We start from the raw sequence: 18659 nt of genomic DNA on the forward strand, positions 1-18659 counted from the left end.
ATTCTCCGTCTGTTACTTCCATTTCTTCACTATTACACTCTCATATTTTAAAATACATAATTACCTCATACTTCTAATCTTTCTCTCTCTGGAGTCAGACTCTCAACCATGCAGCGACCAGGGCCTAAGATCCTCAGTGTGCTAGTCCTTAAGTGGACGTTTAGTGTTCAGTTTCAACTGTACATACACTCTAGCAATGTTTCGAGCATCATTAGGCCCTCACTGTTGCCTGCTTTCACAACAACGGGGAATCCCAAGGAAGATACTTCAGGTCTCCCACCGGTAGGCCATGAGACTAAAGGCAGTCGATTACTGAGGCAATGATACTCTTTGATTTGGCCTAGGGCTCTGTCAGTAGTGGCAGCCGCAGCTTTGGGAAAACCCCCGGCAGTGCCGTATTGTGCAATTGTGGCAGGGCTATTCTCTCTGGTGCTGACTTCAGCTGTCCTGGTGGGACAAAACGCTGAGGCCTGACATGCCTATTTCAGTTCTGGCCTCCACGCGCAGGAAAGCAGAACAGTCATGGCACAGGGGGAAGGCGTGGCTTCAAACGGGCTCTCAGGGCCTTGCTGCAAGGCCATCTGCACTGAGAGGAGCACAAGAGCATGGGAATCCAGAGCAGCAAAGAAAGCAGGCAGGGTTCCATCCAACTCTAATGGGGCACTTGTTTTTTCAAAAAATAGGACCAGAGATCATGATTTTCTTTTCCCTGAATTCTTCAGCGATACAGTCTTAAAGGAGTGGGCGAACCCAGTGTCTACCAGAAAGGCTAACAAATTTTATAACTTTCCCCAGGAGGCCTAAAACCTTCTCAGGGTTCCTCCCACTGATGCGCCAGTGGTGGCTCTCTTATCTGGGGCAGTGCTACCAAAAGATTGAGACAACTCCCTCAGAGATTATCAGATAAAAGGATCGAGGCATCACTCAGGAGAGCACTCTCTGTATATCCAATCATCCACAGTGGCCTCAATCATTGCCATAGCCTCTCTCCTCTGGGTAGATGATTTTATCCAGAACCCTAGGACCCTGTTCATTTAAAACAAACCCTTTTAAAGATCCAAATTGTGTGAGCCTTTATGGCTAATGCCACCATAGATGCAGTCTGTTTTGCAACTCAGTCCATGGCATCCACAGTTGTGGCCAGATACAGCGTATGGCTAAAAAATTGTCAGGTGGATACCACTCCTTACTCTAATCTATCATCAGTTCTTTTTTAGGGTTCCAAGTTATTTGGGTATGAGGCATTGAAATATATGCTCATTGAAACCCAGGATATAAAAGAGGCTCTCCCCAACATTTGCAGAGAGGACCGCAGACAAAATTAAAAGTCCTTTTACTCCTTTCACCCCTTCAGGTCACAATTCAGGCCAAGGGAAAAGGACAATCAGTCACAGCACCCCTATTGGAACATTCAATTCAAACAATAAATAAGCAGGCCAGCAGCATCAGGGCTTCACAGCCCAGTCCAAAACAACCAGGTAACAGCCCTGACTCGGTGCCTCGTCAGATGTGGGAGCCGCTTAGCACAGTGTTTTCATGCTTGGGAGCTCTACACCACCAAGTAGGTGCTGCATTTACTACGATTTGGTTACAGAACAGAATTGACCTCCAATTCTCCAAACAGGTGCTTGATCACTCCTGTCTCATACTCACCTACCAAACATGCAGGTCTCTTACAGGCCATCAACCACCTGGTGGAGATAGGGGCCATAGAGCCAGTTCCCTCATCTCAACAAGGACGTGGGGTTTATTCTATTCTGTTTACAGTACCAAAGAAGGATGGCTCCCCAAGAGCTGTCTTAGATCTAAAATGCCTGAACAAATTTGTAAGATGCAGAAAATTCAAAATGGAGGCCTTGTGGTCAATTGCAGAGTCATTTCATCACCTAGATTACTTGACATCAATAGAACTGACAGGCATACTGACACGTGCCTATCCATCCAGACAGTTGGCAATTGCTACGATTCAAGTATGCAGGCAATCATTATCAATACAGGGTACTCCCTTATAGCCTATCCTTGGCACCCAGAATCTTCACGAAGCTAATGGGGCCATTAATAGCACATCTCAGACTTCAGGTGTAGGTGTAGATCTTTGTGTAGTTGAACAATCTGCTGATCAGATTACTGGACATGACATCTGCTCACACAGACACAGAAGAGGCCCTTCGGGGGTTGACCGATCATGGTTTTCTTGTGTAAAATAAAATAAAAACCCAAGAGCCACCTATGTCCAACACAAAGGCTGCACACCTGGGGGTTCTGATAGGCTAATATTACTTCAGGGTCATATTCAGAAACTTCTGTTTATCATTCAGTCGATACGTCCAAATAAAAGGGTTCCACTGCTGACACTTGCACGCCTACTTGGCCTAATGGTGGTGATGTTAGATTCTATAGAGTGGACCAGATTTCACATATGTCCCCTGCAGTGGTTTTTACTGCCTTATCAGAAGGTGATAGCGCAGATGAAAGTGCTAGTGCCTCCTGATGTCCTACAGTTTGTGGAATGGTGGACACCACCAGGCCGTCTTGCCAAGGTAAAACAGTTCTTAGATCCACCCCTTATCATCTTGGCAGCCGATGCCAGCCTCTTGGGGTGGGAAGCTTACTGTCTTCAACTTACGGCCCAGAAGAAATGGGCCCCAGAGGAAAGGAGGCACAGCATAAACTGGTTGGAACTGAGAGCCATATGCCTAGCATTGCTAGCCTTCCAACATCTTCTGAGACACAAACATGCTGGTTTGCATAGACAAGATCACTGAAAAATCACTATCAACATGTCAGTCTGGTTGTGGGGCGGGGCAGAGAGAAAATCCCAGTCCTTGCATCAAGAGATGGTTCTGCTACTCCAACGAGCAGAGAAGCATCTGGCATCACTTTGGATTCATTTGAGTGGAGTACAAAACATCCGAGCAAACTGGCTCAGCTGAATGGAGGTGCACCCACCGGAATGGAGCCTCAATCATCACTTATTTGATCTGATCACTGCGCACTTCGGTGCTCCATAGTTAGACCTGTTCTCACCACACCACACAATGCAAAGCTGCCAAGATTCTTCACCAGATTCCATTGCAAAGGCACAGAAACAGTCGACACTCTGTCAACAATATGGCCACAGGAACTTCTGTATGCTTTTCCTGCTCAGCCAACTTCTTTGCAAGATGTGTCTTTACAAGGCTGAAGTAATTCTGATAGCGCCATTCTGTCTGAGATGACATTAGTTTCCCAAAATTATCCATCTTGCCATCTTGGATCCATGGTTCCTCCCAGTATCACCAGACCTACTAAAGCAGGATCCTGTATGCCATCATAACCCGGTGTGGTTGAAGTTAGCTGCTTGGAGACTGCGAAGAACATTCTGAGTCAGTAAGGATAATCTGGATAGTGATCTGTTGCATTCATAAAGAATGGGTTCTGCGCCTGTGCAGGGACCTCGCAGACCAATTGACTAGCTCCTCGTACCGCCACCAACTGCCCTGTAGGTGATCGTGCTTCCATTAAACAAGGCAGTTGGGGCGTGTCTTCCTCTGTTTCTTTTAGACTGCCATTGCATATAGACCTCGGATCACTTAGCTCCTCGGAAATTATTCTTGATACTACGGCAAAAGACTTGGAATGGGTTCGGAACAATGTACTGGTACTCGATTTTGGACTGTTTTATAGGACACGTATTTGGTTTTCCCTAAATAATAGCCTTCGGGCTTAGGATTAGCCGTGAGGCTGATCGGACTATGGCGTCAAAGCCGGCGGTTAAAATGACATTGAAAAGGTGTACTAACTGCCGGGCGAAGTTACCTTCTACCGATACTCATGACGCCTGCTTGCTATGCCTGGGAGAGCAGCACAACCCGGCGAACTGCAAAATCTGCTGCTCTTTTTCTAAACAGACTCTTAAGAATTGGGCACTGAGATTGCGGGTGGCGCTTTATGAGGATGCGCTTCGACCCCCAACGCCGAGACCTTCAGCATTGATGTCGAGTGAGACCAGTGTCTTTGGCATCGATTCCTCTGTTAGTGGACTCTGCAAGTGCGCAGTCTAAAGTCACTATGGAGCAGGAGTTTAAACAGCCTGAAGCTGTGAGGAAGAAGTGGCATAAGCACAAGAAGGCTTGTTACTCCTCCAAGGATGAGGAGGGTAATTCCTCACCACTTAGAAAAAAGACTCCAAAAAAACTCGTATTCACAGTAGAACACCTTCACCTACAGATTTGCAAGCTGAAGATTGGGACACTACTTTACAGATAACCCCATCACCTTGGGTGCTGCATAGCTCCCCATCGTCGGACAGTTCACCCTCGGCATTGAGATTGGCGTCGGCATTGGAGCGACATCAAAATCAGTTGCGGCGGCATCAGCATCAAGGGCTGTACCGAGCTCGGTATCAGTGGAAGCGCCTGGATCGATATCGATGGAGCCAGTAATGCTGACATCAGCTTCGGAGTCGACGCAGAGATCAGTGCCCATGGAGGGACTGAATGCTCCGTGTGTGTCGATATCAACACCTACAACATTAAGGGAAGTACATCCCACGGTGCAGCATCGAGCAGCGAAGGACTTGACTCCTGCACGGACACCCATTCAGTCTCCAGCAGAAACGGCTCTGAATACTTATCGGCCAGAGGAGTTTATGGACCTTGGAGAAGGGGTGTTAGAGGAGGAGATGGCTCTACCTAAGGCTAGGACTTCTCTGATGGCTCTGTTGGAGTCTAGTGAGGGCACACCATCAGGGTAGACCTTCCATGGTTTCGCTGGTGTAGAGACGTTGGAACAGTTAGCTACTGCTGAGGTAGCCAAAACTCCTCCTTTGTCACCAGTGAGGGTGCCGCTGCGGCCACAAGAGTCAAATCGCCTCGTGTCCGCTTCAGCGAGCCCAATTAGACTTTAGTGGCCCCGACAACTGAGCGTCACATTCTTACTAGACCCATGCCTATATTAGCGCGCCCGACTTATGCGGCTGCAGCCACCTCGATGGACGTTGGGCGCATCACACATACTTGTGGATTCAGGCATAGCTCTGACATAATCTATCCGCCAGACTATGCAGAATATAAAGTCTGGAAGGCACAGCAGGAACTTCGTCGTTCCCATTCGATTCCACCACTACCGAGGGCGCAGGAGCGGTTTGTAGAGCCACAAAAGCCAACCAACATTTCTAAACCGACAAGCCGGCCAAAGGCTGTTTTGCAAGACCAGCAGAAGGCTTTCCCTTCAATCTCTACCGGCCTTTCCCCTAGGGGTAGTGTTGCTTCTGCGCATGACACTTTGAGCAGTAGGGGTAGTGACACGGATACTTCTTATGTGTCTGACACTGAGGGGGGTGAACTGCCTGAGCCTAATGAGCCTGATCCCCCTGCAGAGGTAGCGCCGAAAACTTCCATTTCTCCCACAGAGGAGTTGAAGGCGTATCACGCTCAAATACGGGAAATGGCGGAGGCCTTGGGCCATGAGGTTAAATTGCCTGAATTGGACCTGAAGGATCCCGTATACAATATGATGGTGAAAGCAAAGCTTACCCACCTAGTATCTCTCCCAATGATACCAGCTATATCTAAAGCGGCTCAGTCCATGTGGGAGGTGTTGCAGACATCTACGGCCACTTCGAGAAAGTTGTAAGGTTTATTTTGGATACAAGAGGAGAGGAGCACCTACCTTGTGAGGCATCCAGATCAGAACTCGATAGTAGTTGAGTGTGCATCTACGAAGAGTGGGCAGCGGCATGCTACTCCCGCCAACAAAGAGGGAAGAAAGCTTGATGTTTTAGGGCCAAGAGTGTATTCCACTTCTAGTTTCACTGTCAAGATAGCAAATTACTCTGCCTGTATGACGCGTTATGCACACCATCTCTGGGACGTATTCTTCCAGGACTCGTCGTCAATGTCCCCTGAAGACTTGCAGAGGGCGTTAGCACAGACCTATGAAAAAGCGACTGTGGTGACTAGGCACTTGCTTAGTACCTTTAAACATCTGGCTGAGACTGAGTCACGTGCCATGGCCACGGCTATTACTTTGCGACGTCATGCGTGGCTCAGATCAACAAATTTACAACCGGAAATGAAGGATAAGATAGAGCACTTACCTTTTGATGGGAAAGGACTGTTTGCGGAATCAACTGATGGCACGATGGAATCATGGAAGAAGGTGAAGTTCACAGCTAAGTCCTTTATGGCGGCTACAACTTCGACAGGACAGCAATCTCGTGGACGCTACCATGGGAGACAGCAAAACCGTTATTCTTTTAGACAGGAGAGGAAGGAGTACAGGAAACAGAATAGACCTTACCAAAGAAATAAGCCCTATTTTCAGAAATCAAAGGGCCAGAAACAGGCAATTGTGCAAGTGCAGTGGATGGACAGAATGAGGGGTTTTTACTCCAGATATTTTCAAATTTCCAAGGGGGTGGGTGGATTTGGGCAATAATGGACTTGAGAGATCTTAATTGCTTTATAGATACAAGTAAATTCAGAATGATAATTCTACAGGGAATTTTACAATTCCTGGCGAAGGAAGAGTGGGCTGTCACTCTGGATTTGAAGGACGCTTTCGTGTGGGGATCCGCAAAGGGCACCAGAAATACCTTCGCTTCACAGTAGGTGATATAGCATACCAGTATATGGTTTTGCCGTTCGGCCTCTCAACAGCCCCACGTGTATTTACAAAGGTGATGGCAGTTGTAGCATTCTTAAGAACAAAGGGTGTGGTGATATATTCATATTTGGATGACTGGCTCATTGTGAACAGCGACAGAGAAAAGTTACTTTCTCAGATCCAGCTTGTCCTACAGCTCCTGGGCACATTAGGAATCAATGTGAATTGGGAAAAAATCAAACTTGATCCCTCAAAGGTAGGTGGATTACATAGGAGCGGTGCTGAATATGGAGGAAAAGAAGGCGTATTTGCCAGAGTCCAGATACCAACAAATCAGAGACCTAGTACTCTTGTTCAAAAGAATGCCGCAACAACTGGCGGAAACCATTCAGAAGATGCTGGGGTTGATGACATCCTGCAACACAACCGTGGCCTACACCCGTCTTCGCATGCACGACCTCCAGTTGGGGTACCTACAGAGTTTTCGCCCAAACCTGGACAATCAGAGGAAGTTGCTGCTGATTCCTGGTCATGTGTTAGAGTCACTTCGGTGGTGGACCCAGCGCAACAGTCTACGTGTGGGGATCGCGTTCCAACCCAGAGCGCCAATGCATTGGGTGACAACGGATGCCTTCCTTTGGGGTTGGGGAGCGCATTGTGGCCATCATCAAGTCCAGGGTCAGTGGACTCAGGAACATAAACGTAGACATATAAATTACCTGGAACTCCTAGCTGTGTTCTTAGTGTTGAAGGCCTTCAGACCCCAGTTGACAGGGGGTGTGGTACAAGTAAATTTGGACAATACTACCGCCATTGCTTATTTAAACAAGCAAGGGGGCAGGGTGTCCCAGTCCATGTGTCAGCTGAGCAAGCGGATATGGGTCTGGAGCATTGCACAGGATATATTCCCCACGGCATTACATATCAGAGGGAAGGACAATGTCCAGGCGGACAAGCTGAGCCGGAAATTGCAATGGAACCAGCATCACAAGTGGGAGATAAACGAAGTTTATCTTTGACCAGTTTTCAAAAAAATGGGGGAGGCCAGAGATAGACTTGTTTGTGACTGCTGTGAACAGAAAATGTCGGAGGTTTTGTTTGCGTGCAGGACATGGCGAGAACTCTCTGAGCAATGCGTTCCAGCATCTATGGACCAAGGGTCCCTTTTATGTTTCCTCCACAACCACTGATATCCCAGGTACTGTCGCAGATACTCCGAGATGGAACGAGGGGGATTCTACTAACCCCATGGTGGCCCAGGCAACCATGGTTTGCACTCTTGCTAAGGCTATCCCGCGGGCGATATCATCGGTTTCCAGAATACCCGGACTTGTTAAGCCGGGCCCAAGGACTGATACTGCTCCTGCAATTAGACACTCTGAAGTTGGCGGCTTGGCAAATAGGTTAATACATAAAATACTACTTAATAGTAAGAGAGTTTCGACCAGACGTAATTATACAAGTAAGTGGCAGAGATACAAGATCTATGCAAGATGGCAGGGGTTCTTCCCAAGGAAGGCGACGATCAAACAAATCCTACTCTATATGCCAACATTAAAGATGTCTGGTTTGGCGAACACCTCTCTCCGTGTGCACTTAGCGGTGATATCGGCAGAGCATAAAGGCTGGGATGGGACAACAGTTTTTTCACATCCCGAAAGTAAGACATTCATGAAAGGACTGAATAATCTGTACCTGCCGTTGAGGCGGCCCATGCAGCAGTGGGATCTGACGTTAGTTTTAAATGCGCTGACAGAACAGCCATTCGAACTGCTGGCAGCGGCCACATTAAGAGTTTTGACGTTAAAGACTGTGTTCTTAATTGCAGTGACGTCAGCACGTAGGGTAGGCGAGATGGCAGCGACGTGTGCTGACCGCCCTTATACCCTGATTTACCCACAAAAGGTCATAATGCGCTTAGACCCAAGATTTAGACCCAAGGTGGTCACTGAGTTTCATATAAATGAGGATATTGTGCTTCCTGCGTTCTTCCAGGGTTCTCAGTCACAGTTGGAAAAAAGAATGCACTCACTGGATGTGAGGAGGGCATTGCTACACTATCTTCAAGCTACCAAATCAATAAGGAAGACAAACAAGCTGTTTGTGCTTTATCAGGGGAAAGCTAAGGGCACCTCGGTCACGCGTCAACAACTTTCCCAATGGATAACACGAGCAATAAGGCTGGCATACAACTCTCAAGGGGTAGAGCCCCCAAGATCTATAAGAGCACATTCCACGAGGGCCTGTGCAACATTGGCTGCAAATTTGGCGGGGGTGCCAATGCCAGATGTCTGTAAAGCGGCTACTTGGAAGACATGCCATCCATTTGTAAAGCACTACGCTCCGGACATTCGGCAATCAAAAGATGCGGAGTTTGGCTGAAGTGTTCTTAAGAGAGTCCTGCCTTGATGACCTGCCGTCGGAGGGAGAAGCTGGCTAGTCACCCATTCTTTATGAATGCAATGGATCACTATCCAGATAAACAGGTTGCTCACCTGTAACAGATGATCTGGAGGTGATCCATTGTATTCATAATACCCTCCCAGCTTCCCCACGGAATCAAGGCAAAGGGATGGAAAATAGCAAAAGAGATCGTCCGTACGGAAACCATCACTGGCGGTTGACAGAAACTGAGAAAGACACGCCCCAACTGCCTTGTTTAACAGAAGCACGATCACGTTCAGGGCAGTTGGTGGCAGTACGAGGAGCTAGTCAATCGGTCCTTGAGGTCCCTGCGCAGGCGCAGAACCAATTCTTTATGAATACAACGGATCACCTCCAGATCATCTGTTACAGGTGAGCAACCTGTTTTTCTGTGAAGGTAATGGACACTATGTTGGCATCAAGGAAGGCATCCACTAACCACATCTACCAGTTCACTTGGCAGTCCTTCCTACAGGACGAGCTAGAGAAAGGCTTGAAGGCAAACTCCTTGAAAAGACAGTCAGCTGCCGTAGCAGGTCTCCTTGTTCCAAACAGTCAACAAGGTTATATTTGGAGGCCAGAACCAAACCACCGCCATGTGGGCTGGAGGGAGTGCCATGCACTTGGACTGTGATGGGAACTTTGAGGAGCAACAGTTGTGGCTGCCGGACCAATAAGAACCTTAATCTACTTTTAAAGGTGCCCTCTCGCCTCTGCCACTAGCTGTCCTTTAGAAGATTTTTCAAGGATTCCCCCACCTCTTTGCTTGTAAAGGGGAATCCTCACTGGATCCTCCTCTGCAAACATAACTCCTCAAACCACCAAACCAATTCAGACAGATGGCCAGTTTGATTGAACTAGTTCACAGACCAGCTGTTCGGTTCAAATTCGAACTGAACCACAAATTTTGGTAAGTGTGCACCCCTAATAAGCACTGGAACCTTTAACCCTCTGTAGACATTCTTTTAAAAAGAGGTTTTATACTTGTGTACAGCATCCTGAGGGCACTCGGGCAAGCCCTGCACTGGCACACTTAGAAGCCTCACTCCTGTGCTGAACATGCTTACAGCATTTTTCTGCAGAGAATTCTAGCTGTGATCAGAAGGCTGGGGCGTCCCAACCTTCTAATCATGAAAACAATCTCTTAACATGTATAGTTTTTGCCTCTGCAAATAAATGCTGTAAGCATGTTCAGCACAAGCGTGAGGCTTCTGAACGTCTTGGTGCCAAAGCAGGGCTTTCTGGTGTGCTCTCAGGATGTTATACACAGATACAGTGTCCATTTTTAGCCTACTTTCCTTAAGGATGTGCAAAACCTGTTCAAATTGAACTGGGTTTGATTTGAACCAGCCTGGTTTGAGCTCAAACCAGACTTGTCCTCCAAAGGTACACCTCAGCAGCATAGTTTGCAATATCATCCACCCCAATTCAAGATGGCAGACACATGAACATTTGAGGCACAAGTGAGCTTACTTGTGGACCATGTAACCAATTTGGACCAAATTTGCTACAGCTGTGAAGACAGATAGTGATAGTTCAAGGATGTAATTTTTTTTTTATGAGGTCATCCACCCCAATTCAAGATGGCAGACATATGATCATTTGAGGTGCAAATGGGAACTGATTTGGACCAAGTTTGGTACAGTTGTAGAGACACCTCAAAGGCATAGTTTGTGATTATGTCATCCACCCCAATTCAAGATGGCGGACCTGTGAATGTTTGAGATGCAAGTGGGCTAACTTGTGAAATGCCTAACCAATTTTTATCAAATTTAGTACAGCTGTAGTAGGGATAGTGAAAGGAAAGAAGACAGATTAGTTTTTACCAGAACAACTTGTTAAACATAATATTAATACTAAGGCATCTGAATCAGGATCATAAAGTAATAGTCTGTGTGCTGTCTTATGCATTTGTTCTTGTTGCATCTTCTATTTGTGCAGAATAATTGCTCATGTTTATGGGATCAGTATAGGTTTCTGGCCTTTATGAATTGAGAAAGGGGGCTGAGAGATTGAGGGAGGTATAATGCACTGCACGCTTCCTGATCTGTGCTCATTAGCACTTGACACAAAGTTAGAGGACAAAAGCAAATATAGCTTCATTATTCTTGTGAAGAGTCTAGGCTCTCCACCAGAATTTAGAACAGGCTTGATGTCTATATTATTTATTGCTTTTTCTAGTTGTATATTTATAAATGAATGGGATGTTATAAAGAGCAAAACAAGATCAGTTAAGAGCATCATTCTATTATTGCAGAAGTGTGTGTGTTTTAATATTGTTGTACCATCCACTCGTCCTTGGCAAGACTGATAGTTCTCTTGTCCTCCAAGATGTCATAGCAACTGCAAGACATTTACAGAGTCCAGCTATTTATGCTTGGTGTTGCTTATTTAGATAGGAAATGCAGTAGCACAACAAAGGTTGAAAGGGAGTCGAGTAATGCATTCTGTGTTAGATGTCGAAAATTGAAGCTAATTTTCTTGCCTTAAGAATATGGGCCCTCTTCCTTGTGAAATTGATATAATGTACTGTAACATGCAACATGTTGCCTGTAGTAAAAGGTTACCTATAAAATAAACAAAATTACGGAGACTTATGTTTATGTAGCTCTTCACAAAGGTAGAAACTATCAGTTTCTCTGACCTTAGAAGATGACTTGTGTGCTTCCTCTTGCAATGCAGCCATGTATGTCACAGACTAGTAGGAGAAAGGGTCGGCTCACTCACTAGCGGTGGATTACTGGAAGGAGAAGAATCCTCTTATCCACATTTGGAAGCTAGGAGGATTAGCTGCTGGCTATGGTTAGTGGTAAATGGAGAAGACCTGATGCCTCTTGTGGATGGTGTTAGTGCTTTTGCTGTCCATTTGCCATTGCTGTCTTTGGCTAAGGTCTTTCATCTGTTGCAATATTTCTGTCATGGTGGCAGTAATATCTTCCTCTGCCTTTTGATTTCTCTCTTAGGAAGTCAACATAACTCAGTTGAAGGGTGCTACTTGCTAAAGGTGGTGGAAAGGGAACAAATAATGGTAATGGTATTCTTCCCTGATCATTCTTTGCATATACAGTGCACTTCTCTTACACCGAATGTGTTGTTCCAAACTCATTCTTGCCTGATAGAAAAGGTCTTGAGTAGAAGGATTATAGGCTTTGTGCCTATTTATTTATTTACATTACATTACATTACATTACATTACATTACAATCCCATGCAGACAACCAAATGTGTGGTTACTTCCAGTTAAGATGGTGAATTAAATGTCCAAGAGGGAGATGGTACAGCTGCAGCCTTTGCAGTCTCTCTGTCCAGATCCCTTTCAGACACTACGATGCTGCTCCATTGGCCAAACCCAGAACTAATGATACATTTGCCTGGCTGTGTGCAATTGTTACATCCATAGCTATCCTTGGTTATTGCAGTATTGGTAGTTTTAGCCATCCTAACAGTTTTGTCCAGCCTAAGCAGCTAACCTTAGTAAGCATGTGTGGTATAAATGGAGTGCACTGTACCCTTGCTGTGACTCTAGTTGGTTGTCTTCAGGTGGTCTAAAGGTTGCCTAAATCCTATATTTTTGTCCTAACAAAATACAACTGAGGTCTAATGTGTTTGACCTGAAGGCAAAGGGAAGGAGGAAGATACTTCTAGTCTGCTAATGAAAACATGTTTACATGTCTTTGCTTTCTTTTCAAGCCCTGGAAATCCTTTCTACGTACTGCATTATTTTAAAACTGTAAATTTATATGTGTAAATTTAGATTCTTAATCCCATGTAAGAAGATGCATAGTTTATTTTAGCCAAGTAAAAAATTAGTTTTAGATGTAGATAGTTATTTCACTGTGATTTTTTTTTAAAAATTGTCACTTTTCCAGAAGTAATTACCCTGAATAAAACTTGTAATCTATAAAGTACAGCTAATAGCTAAAGAGATATTTTAGGGGTATCTCGGGGCTAGGGCATGCCCAGTAAAGTTTTATAATTTTTTCTTTTGACAGGAAATGTTCTCTCTCCATGCCATATCACAAAATGCTTCTGAAAACCTCTCTCAGTTTAAAACATGGTTTGCCATCTGGTATTTGGGAGCAAGGGAGTACTCTGAGAAACACTAGCCCAAAGTTCTCTTTGGTGCCTTGAACTAGTTGCATGGTGATTTGGCTTATGGCCTTTGTTACCAGATTGACTTTTATTAAAGAATGTTTAGCATAAGGTTTACAAAAGCAACAGTGAATAGAATTTCCCGATAAAACAGGCCGCGTACTAACGAATGTGTGGTTGCAATGACAGAGAGAATGTAGCACTGTACGCAAGTTCCTACGGGTTTGGGGTAATTCACCTGAAACTATCCAAGAACAGAGGTCTGTACACTGCTTAACTAGCCTGGGAGGTACACTGGCATGTATCCCTGGTTTTAGCAGACATGAAATAAATATTTTGGGATGATTATTTCTCTCCCCTGTGTGCCTCTAATTCACCTTGTATTATTTCTACTCTGAAGCTGCAATTTTGCTTTTGTTTTTTGTTAGCTTTCCTCGCCCATTGAAGAATACTTGGCTGAACAGGAATGCACCAACACAGAACAGGGACTCTGTGATTCCTTCTCTTGAAAGTGTCGTCTTTGGCAACAATTACACCAAACAATTATCAGCTGATGTAAGATGCTAACTTCTGTGGGTTTGTGTGTGTGCACATGTGGATTTTTTTTTAAAGGCCTGACAGGAATAAATATTTGACTGATATATTTAACACAAGTTATTTATATTGAATGGAGTCACATAAAACAAATGCATTTGTCAAATAACTGGAATGTTGGAAGGTAATAACTTGAAGTGCTGCCCACTCTTTTTGTGATACTACATATTGGATATAGCTTTACCACACAGTGTTAACTTCATTGAGGAATTTTCCTATGCATTTATACTTGAAAGTAAGTCCTGCTGAGTTCAGTGAGTCTTGCTATTAGTAGGCTAGGGTAGAATGACATCCTTAGTTCAGGAACCAGAGAGTTTTCCACGTGTATATCAGGGTGGCTGATTTTTTTTTTTCTTCCAGCGGCAGTGCCTCAGTCGTCGTCATTGCTGCTCTAAGTACCTGACCTTCAGTGGTACTCTTCAACAGAAAAGGGTTACCCCCAGAAAGAGAGAGCAGAAACCCCTGTATGTGTGCAGGACCTGGAGCTTTGCATCCTGGCCTTGCTATTGGAGTGTTTGTGGTGTTGCTGGATTAAAACTAATACTTGTACAAATCCATTTTTAGGGCTGCAGTTTTATAATAGCAGAGCCTTTCTTGAATCATGCTTATAATCTCCACCACACTCTTTGTGCCAGTTTGCTGCTTGCGTTCAAGGGATTACACAGCTATTTCACCACTTTATCAAAGGAGCTGCCTTCCTGTCTGAAATTAGATGCAGGTATGTGAAGTAAAATACTTCTTGTTCCCACATCTCTTGGCAAGAACTTCTGTCCTTTTGTATCTCTAAAGCATGTCTTATATCTTTTCTAACTCTTTAAATTAATTTTTCTGTATTATACCATTTGTTTTTAGAGCTGGAATGCAGATGTCTCTATGAAATTTAAATAGTATAAAATGCTGCCTTCTAGTTTTAATAACATGTGCTGACTGGCTGTTATTTTTGTCTTGTACCTCTTAATTTTAGGATTTGCCTCTCTTAATTTTTTTTTTTAAAGGTAGACCACAGTCTAGAATACAGCATGTGTCCTGGATGTATCTAGAAGTATCTGTGCTGAATGGCAGGGTTACATGTCTGTCATATCTAGCACTCTACGAGCATCACACTCCTTCCCATCTTTTGCCATTTTCTTGGAATTCCACCCACTCCCCATCATGTGTGCCACATCTCACACTGATGCTGACAATCCTTCAACCTCAGGGGCAACTTTCCCAGTGGCTCTGGAAGCTGCAACAGTGAGGGGTTGGGGAAAATGGCTTCTGCACTTTAAAAACATTTATCAATACTGGTTTGAAAGTATTGAGGTGAATCTTAAATGTAAGTCATACAAGACAAAAAATACTTTTTAGGTTGTCCTGTACATGTTTAAAAGCTGATAGACCTTTGTTTACTAATACTAGACTAGCATATTTATCAAAGGTTATAGTGGGGGAAGGACTGCGATTTGGTACAAAGTCCTCATATGAGTTACAAAGGAGTGTATGGATTTTTGACTTATTAGTTTATGTCTAAGTACTCCAACAAACTTGTTGATGAGCTGGGCTGTAAATCTACTAGATGTCTTTTTATAGCATGTTAGCATAACAGCTTATGCAACTATATTTTTTAAAATGGGTTTTGAGAGGACTTGAGGTAAATTATGAAGAGCCTCTCTCCAGAGAAGTTTAAACTATTTTGACCTTATCTATATTGCATTCACATACACTTCCCCCCAACCCCATTAGTTTTTCATTCAGCATATCCCTGCCTACCTGTCATGTCTTCTTCCCAGATCCCCTGACAGGCTGCTTTTAACCTGAAGGAAGTTTGGTGGTAACAAAGCAGGTTCAGTATCACAGAACAGAAAAGCAAGTCCCAAGTGTGACCATAACATTTTGTCTGTCCACAGGACAACTTTAGATTGTGATCTATATATTGAAAATACAGTATACAAAGTCACCACATTTTGTAGTTCCACATCTTAAAATAATTAATGTTATAGTGCACACTTAGTTCAAATAATAATAATCAAAAGTTTATACATTCTTCACTAAGTAGCTAAACCCTCCTAAGTAACACACCTTGCTATAGATATGAGTGTGACTGACTTCATTGTCTGAGGATTTAAGGTGTTAGCAAGTCATATCATTTATCCCTGATCAATAAAATATTTTCTACTATATATCTAATCAAACTTACATATGTGAAATCCTAATACAAAATGGGACTGAAATCACTGGAAGCTAGGAGTGACAAAAATGACAGTGTCTGAATCTTTTAATCACTGATAGCACTATCCTTTTTAAGAGTATAGGATAATTACAGTTCTGTCTAGGATTTAGAGATATGTGCAGAAATCCAAAGATGCTGTCAAAATATATGGGAGTCAGACACACTTGGGGCTTTTATTAGTGTGTTAAGCACTAATAGCCAATAAGGCAAGGCAGTGTTCCTTTTTAAATGAAGCTTGATGTAGTTCTATGTGCAATTTCATATTCATGGAAGTTGTTCCTTTGGATCATATCCATGCAAAAACTTGTGGGGAGGGGGGAACACTCTAAATTAATGTAGTAAATAAAACAAGGGAGAAACTATGTATATGGTGTTTATTTGTAGTTATTTCAGTCCAGATTACCACAAGAATAGCAGAAGGCTATACCAGTGCTGTTGCACACTTCAGTATCCAGTGCTTGGTATACAACCCTAGAAGATGCTTGTTGTATAGGATCTGTGTGGATTAATGCACCCTACTTAAAACACGTGATGATACCAGACTATGGGATATGGACTCTTGCTCTTACATAGCAAGCCAAACTTGAAAGAGTTGGGGTTCTGCATGTGAATTGTGTTGACTTGATTCCGGTTTCTAGAATGTCCACCATTTTTCTTCTAGCGTTGAAGCCCATTCCTGCCAACCAAACCCTAAATTTCACTTAAGCTGTGAAATGTGTGCTGTTACTTTTGAGTAGAAGTGAAGTTTACATAATACTATGTCAGTCACACAATTGTGATTGCAGTAGTCTGACCTTATTAATTAATAAGTGGATTTCTTAAATGTTCCAAATGTATTACTTATATAAATTACTCTAGATTAGAAAGTATTCTTCTATATGGGGAGCATCTCACAAAAAACATACTCAAATGAGGCTACTCTAACCTATGTGAGAATTTGATCAGGCTCATATGTTAGCAAATTGCTAACCTGTTTTGAAAAGGGGAACTTCAATACAAAAAAGAGATTACATATTCTGAAAACATACTCTTGTTTCCAATATATTATGCTTCTATTGCTGACAGTTTCTGTATTTTTATTTGCATTTTTTTAAAATCCAGTTATTGAATATTTTAATTTGGCCTATGTATGTGACGAAAGTGTGTTTAATACCTTGGTGTTATGTGCTTATTTCTTACACAAAACTGTTTCTAAAAGTACTGACTGCAATTTAGTCAATGTTGCGTGTGTGTAAGCCTGAATGAAGGCCTACTTACGGGCAGCTAAATGCCAAGATTGCAGCAACTGGGTTGTATCTTGACTTTTGCACAAGCTTCTGACCACTTGCGTGGGGACTCCTCCACTCTTTCTCCTACCCCCAGAGCAGCTCCCTGCATCCCCGACAAACCTCCACAAATGAGCAGCAGCTGCCAATGATTCCCCTCCCTTCCCTGCTCTCAAAGCAAGGAAAGGTGGTATGGAGTGGCCCAGTTTGGTCTCCTCTATGCTGAGATATGCTGGGATTCTTCAGCTAAGCCAAAAGGGCATACTTAGCTCCCCTATTTTAGGAGGGAGAAAGGGGGTGGGCCTTAGTGGCTGCTGCTCATCCAAGGTGTGCAGTGCACTTTGGCAGAGCAGCAACTGGGCAGACATGCTCCACACTTTTCTTCCCTAATTTCTTTATCCAAAATGAAGCAGAAGAAGAAGAGGTGGGATGTTTTTGTAGTATCTCTTTTCTCTCTTGCACCCATTCTCATACTGCTGACTATAAATAGTAGCTCAGAAACCTTGCACTCATGAGACATCTGGGTTGTGTGCCCAGGCTGGCTAGCTGTTTCTCCTTCTCATGCTACATGACACCATTCAGTTGGGAAGCAGATGTGGAGAAGCCACATTGCTTCTCAGTAGGAGGAGGAATGGAAGTGCAAGCATCATTTTTTTACTTCAGTGTGGTTCAGTCCTGTGGAAGACAACTTCTGCCATAAGAAATGATTCCTCTATACAGCATCCTTTCCTCTTGAACTATCTACTTGCCCCAAAGTGTCCACTAAATGCACTGTGGTAATGGCAACTTATCATTGCAAAGGAATGTCATTCTTTCCCTGCATCGGTAATTGGCTTCTTGTGTCTACTTTCCATCCTAGCTTCAGTTCCTTCAGGACCTTGCCTAAATCAACATCTAAAAATCCAGGTTAATTGATTGGCATGAATGAGAGTTATCAGGGCTGTTTTATACCTTCGTCAAGCTAGAGCCTATCTACCCATTGCGACTGCACTGATGTTGTAATTTGGTTAGCCTCAAACTACAACTTGTTGGGACCACACAAGGTCCCAGATAGAATTGGTAGCATCTAGGCTGAGTTAATCATGACTAGATCCTATTGAATTTAATTAGCTGAAATTAATCATGACTACCTTATCTCATTTATTTCAATGGTGCTTAGCTATTACTAATTGCTCCTGGATGCTGCCCAGTGACTTTCAGTCTACATGACTGCATTGTTCTCCTCTCTTCCTGCCTGAAAAATCACACCTTACCAAAGATAGTTGCTCCGTGTGTCCAAGGATTCATACACAGACTTGCATCCTAAACACATCATCCTGGGGTTGCCAGTCCCTTACATTGTTTGGCTTCATGGAGAACTTGAAGGGTAGAATACCTTTTGCTCTTCCTGTCCTCTAGTTGATGGTCACTACAGACACTTCTTGCAGGCTCTGATGCCCACTGCAGGAAGGACCAGAAGTGCAGTCTGGGACCAATGGGACTGGAATT

General features: G+C 43.8%; 1 protein-coding gene across 10 annotated transcripts in view; it reads left to right on the plus strand.

Annotated features, from left to right (window-relative positions):
• FAM135A (family with sequence similarity 135 member A) overlaps positions 1 to 18659 on the plus strand; it is a 98520-nt gene that overhangs the window by 30512 nt on the left and 49349 nt on the right. For 9 of the 10 annotated variants that reach the window (XR_008314078.1, XM_053286739.1, XM_053286737.1 and 6 more), the window contains 2 exons: positions 13532 to 13658; positions 14262 to 14415. Coding sequence is in view for 8 of the 10 variants with exons in the window: in XM_053286739.1 (XP_053142714.1) it covers positions 13532 to 13658; positions 14262 to 14415 (281 nt within the window). In the remaining 2 variants the exon portion in view is untranslated. Of the gene's footprint in view, positions 1 to 13531; positions 13659 to 14261; positions 14416 to 15500; positions 15520 to 18659 lie in introns of those variants that run through there. The other variant, XM_053286746.1, reaches the window with a different exon arrangement.

Source organism: Hemicordylus capensis, chromosome 1, assembly GCF_027244095.1.
Source record: "Hemicordylus capensis ecotype Gifberg chromosome 1, rHemCap1.1.pri, whole genome shotgun sequence".
Lineage (NCBI taxonomy): Eukaryota > Metazoa > Chordata > Lepidosauria > Squamata > Cordylidae > Hemicordylus > Hemicordylus capensis.